The sequence below is a fragment of the Mizuhopecten yessoensis genome, unplaced genomic scaffold (assembly GCF_002113885.1).
Source record: "Mizuhopecten yessoensis strain PY_sf001 unplaced genomic scaffold, ASM211388v2 scaffold10635, whole genome shotgun sequence".
Classification (NCBI taxonomy): Eukaryota; Metazoa; Mollusca; class Bivalvia; order Pectinida; family Pectinidae; genus Mizuhopecten; species Mizuhopecten yessoensis.
Genome location: NW_018408645.1, coordinates 774234 through 785463, shown reverse-complemented (window position 1 = coordinate 785463; position 11230 = coordinate 774234). Strand labels below are relative to the sequence as shown.

The 11230-nt window shown below is 35.3% G+C and overlaps 1 protein-coding gene across 1 annotated transcript; it reads right to left on the bottom strand.

Annotated features, from left to right (window-relative positions):
* On the bottom strand, nt 1-11220 carry LOC110461531 (cilia- and flagella-associated protein 57-like). The gene is made up of 20 exons (XM_021515032.1): nt 11136-11220; nt 9350-9842; nt 8828-9078; nt 8414-8579; nt 7916-8068; nt 7376-7521; nt 6772-6937; nt 6277-6603; nt 5795-5968; nt 5340-5501; nt 4948-5103; nt 4530-4623; nt 3956-4146; nt 3542-3715; nt 3141-3299; nt 2777-2920; nt 2420-2536; nt 2068-2199; nt 1620-1763; nt 1-1405 (listed from the first exon to the last, which is right to left on the bottom strand). Exons 2-20 carry the CDS (start codon nt 9818-9820, stop codon nt 1094-1096), a joined length of 3639 nt encoding a protein of 1212 aa, XP_021370707.1. The 5' UTR covers nt 9821-9842; nt 11136-11220; the 3' UTR covers nt 1-1093.
* Between the last annotated feature and the right edge of the window lie 10 nt (nt 11221-11230).

Genomic DNA, 11230 nt, shown 5'->3' with positions numbered 1-11230 from the left:
ACTATTTCCATATTTTTATTACTTTTTATACATAAGATTATCACAGAATTCACATGATTTTACAGTAATTCCACATAAATAGTGTGGTCTACCATAACTACTTAATCATATTAAATTTGTATTTACACAATTTACAGGAATACTGCACACTTTTGGACGGATATTTTCCTGAAAATCTTTTGTCAGCTCACACCCAAACCTTGGGTCCCAGGTTTAAGGTTTTAAGGCGCTAATACAACTCATAGCTACTTTAAATTCATTTCATAAATAATTCTAGAATTCCAAAATGCAACTTTTAACATTTTCAAAATTCTCCAAATTGAAAATATTAATGTGAACAATGATTTCAGAATTTATATGTAAAACGAATGTAAAAAATATCACAAAAGCTTTCAGGAAATTTATGATAAACACTCATAATTATTTACTTTATCTATCACAGCCTGAATGAAACCTGTCATTACATAAAAAATACCTCATAAAAGATAAAATATACAAATATATCCAGATATCTCTCAGAGCGTCAACACAGTACAATCAGATATTACATTTTGAGAAGAATAATTTTTGTAAAGATGTCTTTATATGTAAAATCATATCTGGCACGTTACTGTGGCTATGAATCAATATATAAAGTCAAGAAGCAGCTAGTCAGCAGAAGTAACGTAAGTACCATGTTCAATTATCAAAATTATTTGCTAACATTGTGCTTCGCAAACAATATTAGTGGTTGAAGAGAAATTTTATTTTTCAAAATTTCTCTGGAATGAGCTTGAATAAAGTTTTCCAAAAATGTATTTTACAAAAGTAAGTTGCAGGTATCCAACAGGATTCTTAACAACATTTTATCAAAAAACAGCTTTGCATGATTAACACACAAGTTTATGAAAAGTTAGTATACAGATATTCACCATACCAAGGGTTCAGATATTTTGACATACACAAAGCACATAGTTTGAGAATATGTGATGAATGTTCTACGCAAGAGTTGCAGATTTTCATTCTCCATTTTCTTATACACTGTACTCAGCAACCCTAAGCATGATCACAAAATTTCTCATGACAATTCCACTTGAGTAAAGTGTTCGGGTGATCATGACACTAACTGTACGGGTGGTAGACGGTGTGATGACGGAGGTCGAGAGCCAAAATCTAAGTCGGATATCTCGGAACGTAAACGTCGAATTTCTACCATCTGCATCTCAATCATTTTATTCTTTTCCTCCATATCTTTTTCCATAAGAGCACTTGGTCCTTTAGCAGTGATAGCAGCAATGGCTGCCGTGTCATTTTTGTTCTTCTTGCTGTGGAGTCCCATTGCTGCCTCAAGGTCGTGGATTTGTGTTCTAGCTATCTTGAGCTCCCGACGTAAATCATTGATTTCCTTGATCAAGGACACATTTTCCTGAAAAATGTAAATAATGGAGTACATCCAAAATTTTTCCAAGTAAAATGGAAGAAATTTTCCGATTTTTAATTTAGATAAAATGTATTTCCTTTTTAACGATTCAACATCATTTGAAATATATTACTTTAATCATTTGATATTATGAAGCCATTTTTAAGTGCAATGTTTTCTGTTAAAGCAGATGGAAGCATTAGGTGAAAATAAAACCTACCTGCATGATCCTGACATTATCGGCTCTATGTATTTCAGAATCCTTGGAAAGCTTCTTGCGGAGTGAGGCTACAGATCTTTCCAGGTGTTCTCGCTGCCTACTGTATTCCTTCTGTATGTCAGCGTCCACACTTGCAGATTCCGTCTGAGGAAATAATAGGTTCAGAAAACGTTAATCTATTTCCCTCACATGGTACTTTAAATTGTAGTAATTAGTCTATGACACGCAGTCTCTTGTCCCAATATAATATCCGTTTTTGTTTTAACAATACTCTATTAAACATGAATTTTTGTCTAAATTGGCCTAATAATTTGGATCAGACTATAAAAACCTATAACAAGTAGACTCGAAACCCTCTTATGTGTTCCAGAGGAGTTTGGTTCAGACAGTGTGCACTTGAAAGGATGTTAGCAAATATGTGAGTATGGCTATGTATACATGTACTTACCACATCCTCCTGAACGTGTTTTGAGTACAGAGCCTTAATGCTTTCCTTCAACATCTTGGGGTCCTGTATGTAGCCCACACAGTTGTGTAGATCAGTCTTGAACCTCTTCACCACTGCCTCTACATCGCGTACCTACATGTACAAACAAGCTCACTCATTCTGTGCAATGATTTCAGTATAAATCTGTGTACATCATTACCATTTAAGAATACCACTTTTATTAATGATTTTCTTGACTAATGTTTATTATACAGTAATATTTATCAATAAGTACACTTTGTTTAAATGTAGTGAAGTGATTTTTTTCTGGGTGATTTTAGATATTTGATGATATTTGATGACCTTGACCTACCTTCTGTCTCTCCTGGTGCATCTCTTTGTCGGTGGCCCGGAGTTTCTGGGTGAGCTCCTTTATGCTAAGCTCAAGCTGTGTATTCTGTTTGTGGAACCTCTCCAGTTCACTCTCCATCTGTAGCCATGACAACCAGACAAATAAGCACATTGGTAACAATTACACATCTTTGGTTCTTCTTATAAATTTTACAAACACTTCTTTGCCACAATTGTTTTGGCAAAAATGAAAAAGATACTTTCCCTTTTTCCCTTTTTTGAAAAGAAGCTCCATAACAGTATTTTGTTTTCTTACAGAATTGTTTATATCATTTCCTTGTAACTGTATTTGAACTCTGGTTAAATCCACAATTTTTACCTCCTGGATCTGATCCTTCATTCTCTTGATGTCGTTTTCCCTTGGCTCAATCTGTTTCTTCAGTTCCTTGATCTTGTAGTCCAGCACAAACTTGAACTTCTCCAATTCCTGGTTCTTCTTCTTCAAGTCATAGATTCTCTTTTCCTGTAAACCATTTAGGACACAGTTATCATGTATATCATTAAAGGTGGGCAGTCCCAGTAAATTATAAGAAAAGTGGCCCCTTTCAGAAACGTCTGTCTATTACCAATTAGGACTCTTCATATTCAGAAAATGACTATTGAATAGTATATCTGTTGATAAACTCTCCCTCCCCACCCCACTCTGCCATGCCCTGATCTGCTACATCAGCCATTGTCCTTACCTTGTCTTGAATGGTGTCATCTCTCTCTTGTATCTCCTTCTTCAGACCCATGATGTCTTTTTCCATATTACGAATCACATTGGTCTGTTTCTGAGTCTCTGCCTGGAACTTCTTAATTTCCTCTTTGTGATCGTCAATCTCTCGCTGGAGACTTGTAAACTACCGACAAATCAACGTCAAATTAAAAACATTGTTATACCCAAGAACTTCATTCATACATGCTTATAAAAAATGCTCCATACAAGAGGCATTATTGAACAGGATATATACAATCAAAACCATTGTAAAATAATCCCAATGACAATTGGTCTTGTCTAGAAAATAACATTCACTGTAAATTTTTTTGGTTAAGAATTTTGGCTCCGAATTTTGTCCAAAAACCCTACTAATTTAAGGTATACCTTTTTCTTCATGATTCCACTTTCTCCCCTCAGTTTGATGTTGTCCTCCTTTTCAGCACGCAGTCTGATCTCGTAGTTGTTCTTGATGTCAAGGATTTCCCTATCAGCGTCCTCCTCAATCTGTTTTTTAGTTTCTTCGTATTCCTTCAGTGACTGCCTGGCCTCATCATGAGCCTAAAACATCAGGACAACATCATTTGATGTAAGATTATAACTTGTACATCATGTTTTTTTTTTATTACACTTTAAAAAGTTTCAAAATATGTTCATCACTCCGGTCTCCTGAATGGTTTTTTGGGGGGATTTATTTTTTAGAGGATTTTTTTTGCTTTAATTCATGAAAGACACAAAACAGATGCTACAATAACATAATTGCGGAGATAGTACACACACTAGCTGTCTGTAACACAGTACCTGTTCCAGTTGAGTTGTTTTCTCCTGGAGTTTTGTCTCGTAATACTCTGTCAGTTCCTCCATAGCCCTCATCTTGCTTTCCTCTTTTTCCTGGAGTAGACGATCGTATTCCTCCTGCATTTTCATAGTTTTACTCTGCTGCTCCTGGAATTTCTCATACTCCAACATCAGCTTCTGGTTGTTGGCCGACTCTGCAGATTGAAAAATTTTCAATATTGTTACGAATAATATCAAATCATAATCAAACGATAAAATCAAAACAAAAATGTACTATAGAATAAAAACAAAAACAATTTCTAAAGTAACAACAGAAAATAACAAATAAACCAAAAGAGGTCAAAAACATAGGAAGGACTATTTTGAGTATGGCAAATCTTTAAGTTAGAGAAAATCCTAAGTAAATACAATGTCTAAAAGTATGATTAGATTAAATTTCAAGGAGCTAAGCTAACAACACAAAATTATAGACACAATGCTCGAATTTTAATTCATGAATTTATAGACAATTGATCGTAAAACATTGTGTTAATATGTGACAACAGTGCCAACTATGATTCCTGTAGACTTGTCTTACCGAGATCCTGAAGCTCTTTAGTGTGTTTATCCATGACCTCTCTCATCTCTTCCTCATGCTTTGCCTCCTCCTTATCTTTGTCTGTCTTCAGAACCTGTAAAAAAAATATTATCAAACTAAAAATTGAGAAATCCATTATTAAACCAAAACCAAAACATTGTTCAACCAAAAATGTTCAATAAAAAAATATTAAAGATTACAGATATCATTCCTAGGAAAATGGCATCTTGTTTATGACTAAACATCCTGGGATGTATATAATCAATGAAATATCTTCTGAAAACAGTGAAAATATTAAAAGCATTGATATTCAATGGGATATTTTCTTTAAATAATTGATTATTACAGGGAAACAAAAAGGTTTCAATAACAAAACTAAAATTGTCAAAATATTTCTGGACAAGAATCAACAGTTTACCTGATTCTTAGTTTTCAATGCTTCCATTTCCTGGATAAACTTCTCCGTGAGTTCCTTGATCTTTTCGTTGTAATTCATGTCCTTCAGACGTAGCTGGTAATCATTCTCAAGCTTCAGTTCATCATTCCTTGTCTTCAGGTCACTCATCATTGTGTTCTACACAAAAACAAAAATTGTGGGAATAAATAAGATGAAATAGGGTAAGCTACAATAAGATACAATAATTGGAACTCAGGTGTTTGAGTGAGGATCGATAACCAAACTATCAGGTTCACTCTGTTAGACTTGACCATTCTACTATACATACACAAAATCATTCTGGATACTTTTGTTATATAAACTATATCAACTTAAATATCAACTTGGATCTTGTTGTGATTGGCAGTGGTTACCTTTTCCTCTAGGTCACTCTTAGTGATGAGGATTTCCTCAGCCCATCCCACTTCCTTGTCCCGTTTCAGGCCACGCCCCTCCTTATCTTGGATCTTCCACAGGATGACAGAGGCATCCTCAGACACTGTAACCAGGTACTGGTCGTCGTAGCTGATCTTCATCTGTCAGAAAACACAATGTCCAATATCTAACTTACGTCAACCTTGCTTAAAGGTGGTTAATTTGTATATAAGAATAACCATAACACTCCCAGCTGGGAAATAATAACTATATCAATTTTCCTGAAGCAATTGACTTCAAAATCAAAGAGAGATTGGTATAGCAGTTAAAATTTATTAGCATTCTTCCCTACAGCATTAACAGTCAAAACTTTGAAACATTGTTAACATTTTTACATTTTAACTTTGCTTTCTTATGTTTAGGAAGCATCTCAGTACTGTCACATTATCGTTACCTTGGTGATCTGACTTCCATGACCCGAATGTTCTGTCCACTCTCCTGGTGGGTTGAGGGGAAATTTGAGTGACCACAGTGTTCCTTTCACAGTACCAGCAAACAACATACGGCCGGAATGGGACAAAGCTACACTACTCAAGGTCATGTCACCAGCTTCAATCTGGCGCAGGATCTACAATCATCAATAATTAACATTAATTACAACAATATCATGTATCTTATCTCTAAGTAAAAGATTGTTTCTTTTTAAACAGTGACATTAAAAACACCTAATAATTTCATAAGACACATTAAATTCAACTTTGAAATCAGTTATTTTGTTCATATCATGGATTACAATTCATCTCGATACATATCCCAGTAGGAAGAAATGTTCATAACACATATCTAGGTCAAAATTACTTTGATATAAGGGAATTCTACGGTACATAATAACATTTAATCACAATTCAGGCTTTAGATGCTTTAGTATGTGCTAACCTGTGAATCTGCAATCTCTTTCAGAGTCTTGTCAGAACCAACTGCAAAAGTGGCTTTTCCGTCTGGTGTGACAGCCACTCCAGTATAGCCACAGGACTTGAGCACACTCTCCCCGACTCTCTTCCCTGAGTAGGTCTCCCACTCATAGACAGCTCCGTCTCCACCACAGGACACCATCTTGCTGTCGTCAGAACTCCACACAATTGACCGAACTTTACCATTGTGACCCTTTAGGTTTGAGGTATTTTCAAATGTCGAGGTGGAGTAGATTTGGATGACATTGCTGTGCACTGCGGCAAACAAGTTTCCACCATTGCTAAAGCCACACTGTAACATATATATAATAGTAATGTAAGCATATATTCCCTTATACAAATTTTCTAAAAAGACAAAGATAGGCACTATGTCTTTACAGAGATTAATTAATTTACATCTCTAAAGAAAATTCTGCAACTCACGACATGAAAACTAGAACATAAGGAAAGAAAACCTTACCTCTCTGCACCCACGGATGGTGAATTCTTTGAAGGTCCTGATGTCGTCGATGAGGAGGTTCATCAGACGGAGTTTGTCACTGAAGCCCACTAAGATGTACAGGCCAGAGGGATGCAGGGCGATACTGTACGCTTCCTCTGCAAACTCCTTATGCAGCTCCAGGTTACTGTATTACATATAACTACAGCGTATCAATATTTGTCTTTTGTTTGATGTGCTATTAGGCCAAATCGGCATTTTTAATGGAAACAATTAAATAATTTTCTGAAATCTTTACTAGAAAGAGCACAATAACAAACTGCACTCAACTTAAAAATGTTAAGTATATAGTTGGCTGATATTCTGAAAGGCGGTGCCATTTCAATGTGATACATTGTTTGATTGCTGTTTTAATCAGCAGGAAGCTATCTACTGTAAAGAATCTCATTTACATACAGGACTGGATGAAATGGAAATTCTATCCGCTACTGAAGAGTTTTAGTCATGACCTCTGCAAGCCTCAGCTCAGTCCAAAGTCTATACTCTCCAGATGAATTATCCTCCACCTTTGAGGATAAAACTCTATTAAAAAATATGACTTTATATTTTAGTCCTACTATCGTACCAGTTTTCGTAGTTCCAGATGCGAACAGATCTGTCGTGTGAGCTTGTAGCAATCAGTGGCTTCCTGATACAAACATCCAGCCCTGTGATCTGACCGTAGTGAAAGGATTGGGCCAGAACCTCAAAATGAGCCTGATCTCCTTCACTCTGAAATACACAAAACACTCATAATCAATTCAGGCATATTTGTTCCCATTTTTGTTGTTGTTGTTCTTAACATGATCAATTGATAAAGATATTAACAGCACATGTAAATGTGGAATTTATTTTTTCATCATTTTAAACCTCATGATAGAAATATATAATGACTGACAATGTGATAGTACAGTAAATATCATTCTAGGAGTTAGAAAATCCTGAAATTGATGACATACATGTAGATTTATTTTATACATATGTTGATAGTTAAAAAAAACATGATTTTAAAGTTAAATTTGTCATTTAATTTTAGAACACAGGTAATTATCTGTCTATAATAAACCAAGTTTAGTTTGATTATCATTTACTAACAGTTTTATCTCAGTTTTGTCTGGTACCTTACCTTTCCAAGGTCAGCACTGGGCAGTGTTAGGTAGTAGAGTTGGCTGAGGTCAGTACTGGCCACAAGGGTCTCCTCAGACGGACTGACGGTCAGACAAGTAATCAGCTGTTGTTGGGCTTTGGTCGGGTCAGCACTGTTGTTGTCTGGTGGGATCTAAAGAAAATTGCTTGTCAGTATATGGTTTTGTTAATTCTTCAAAATTTTATCAGATTCTCACTGACCTTTTGACTAGTACTCAGCATTTTGTTTACCACGGTATGTATTGAAAGAAAACATTCATATAAATAGATGTACAATTTAAGAGAAATTGGCTGGCCTCTGTTTTTAAATGGGATCCAAGTTGGAAATAATATGAATAACATCTAACCATGAACATTAAAACATAAAAGTATCTGTGTAAGGTGTGTCATATTTTGACTTGTAGCAACCAACCAGCATCCACTTCTTGCTCGTATATATTGACACAAATATTAAAAGTTTGACAAAAGGAGAGTGCACCTTGATTTCTCTTGTTTTCTTGAAAAAGTCTTTGTCATCTGTTTTCTCAAATAAATGTACGGTGCCAGGTCCACAGGAGCAAGCAAATCCCTTTGAGTAAGCCACAATGGCTGAAACCTGTGGAATGACTGGGATGCTGGAAACCTCCTCTCCTTCATTTGGCCGTCTAAACATTGATAAAAAAATGTGTCATATCAGAAAGATTTTTTTATTTAGTAAATTGTCATGAAGTTCCTAAATTTCCTTCTGAAGACATTAAGAAATTGTTTAATTATAGTATTTTTGAAATTTTACAGTTCCTGTTTTCTTTGAGGTATAATATTTGTTATGTTCTCTCTAAAAGACACAGCATTTTCAGAAATTTTCTCTGAAACATATCAATGAATAAAGGATATTGTCTAAAGATATATTTACCCAGCTTCTCTTTGTTGAGCGCCAATGTTAAATTCATTCTTTAATTCTCCAGCTTCAAACAGTAGCAGTCGTCCAGTGTCAGTACCAACAATAACTCGCTCTTCAGAAACCCAGGCATGGCAGAGATAGTTTTGTGGTTCCATCTTTTGGAAGTTGAAAGTTTTGAGGTTTCCTTCACTGTAGCGGAAATGCTTGAAGATGCCATTTCCGACAACACACAGTTGAGTGTTGTCTTGAGGATTGAAGCTTACCTGCAAAGATTACAAATCATATATTGTATCCATCAGACAAAAGAATTATAGTGAACTTATACAAATGAATGCTTTATATGGTTTGGAAAAAGCACTGCATACTTATAATCTGTGCAAAAAATTATGGAAACACAATATTGAATAAGTTTTGATATTCTATTGAAAACTACATCACATTTGAATCCAAATAGAATTTTTCAACAGTATTATTATTTTAGTAAAACTGCACGTAACATGGTTATACAGGATTACAGGGAAATGTGATATATACCTGATACACTGGAGGACTGGTCTGGGGATTGGATGTTTTTGTGCCAGCCATTACTTTAGATTTCTCCCACGTCCAATACAGCAATGTATAGTCAGGTTTTCCGCCTTGAGCAACCAAGTATTTAGAGTCAGGTGAGAATGCCAAGCTGACAAATTCATTTGACTGAACATCTGGAGAGCTAAGGACTTTCCTTTTCCGGAGACTGTGAAGATCGTATATTGTAATTGTTGGCTTTTCTCCTTTTTCAGCAATTGCCACATATCTTCTGTTTGGACTCACAGCCAAAGCTGTCATACCCTCACTTTTATCCGTGCCAGGAATGAACTTCTGTGACTTTTGGTCAATGTTGTATAAAATACAATTTGCCCCAGAGGGATAAACAATGGTCTGTTCATCATGGTAGCAAATGTTGCCAGTCACACCTGGTTTAAGACCAAAGATGTGCTTGGCTTGTGCAATTGCTATCGACATCTTAGTTTTTGTCCCTCACAACCTGAAAGTATGAATAAAAAAAAAACATTTTTAATTCAATTCTAATAAACAATAGTGTTCGGCAAAAAGAAAGTGTATTTCCTGATTTGAGCAGGTGCAAGAAATTTGAATCTGGAACCTTCCAGCAGTAGATGGATTCTAAAAATCAACTGAGCTATCTGATCAATATAGAATTCAACCCAGTATATAATACACCCCCTTTCCCCTCAGCCACAACAATGACTTACTGTACAACTACAACCATTACACAGATTTGGACATCAAAGACAGCATGGTTTTTGCACATCTATAGACTGGGTCTCTGCTCGTAAACAAACCTCATACCCACTGGATAGCCAATTTGTACTAGTGAAATGAAAAATAATGGGTCTGTGTTTTTGTAGTAAATATGTTACATTATTTTGCGCTGTAACAGTTTGGGTCAACAGACTCTGTGTGTTATCCCTACAATGATTCATCTTTGCAAACAAAATGAAAAGTCTCTCGTCAGATCTGCAATCAATTTCTAAAGCAAAAAAGTGAATAAATGTCAATATTTAGAAGTTCATGTACTGTCAACAGTCTTTAACAAACCAAAATGGACTTCCATGTATTATCTTTATTCTGGCAGAGCACTTCTGTCTCTTTATATTAAATGTGTTTGGTTGGGGAAGCAGATACTACATTACATACTTTGAGTAGTCTGCACTGGAGCCTTTTGAAATTAAAGGTAAAAATAAGATGTGCACAAAATCATGTGATGGACTTGCATTGTAACAAACGAGAGTTGCTCATAGGCACCAATTTGTAACAGTATAGGAAAATGTAACATGCCAGGCCAGTGGTTTTATTTGGCAAATAAACTGAAATGAACCAATCTTAACTATGAAATAAGCTCCATCGGAATAGTGAATTATGGATGCCATAATGATCTTATGGTATCCGAAATTGTATTTTCCAAAACATATGCAGCTGTCAGTGTCATTTTTCAATTATGTTCATTGGTGTAATTATCAAATGAGCAGGATATGATATGTATCCCAATAATTAAGAGATTTTAAAATTGCTGACATTGCTGTAAAGACCCGTGAATATATAGAGTATGTATGATAATCTATAATTTATCAACGTAAACACAATTTGACGTTACGTTGTCACCAAACAGATCAAGGAACTTGCCATTTTCATATGAAATTTCACTGTTTGCGTTCTTCTTTTATCGCAATTATCGATAATTTATGCATTCAAGTGAAGTCAAACAAAGGAATGAAATTATTATAATTGTGTTTAGTTACTAACATGCACATATACTTGCCTTAGTTGCCGGTTTTTTCAAGATAATCAAGGTATCATCGATACCTGTTGAAGTTGTTGAATGTGGTTGCTGTTGGAAACAATGCGCAGGCATTC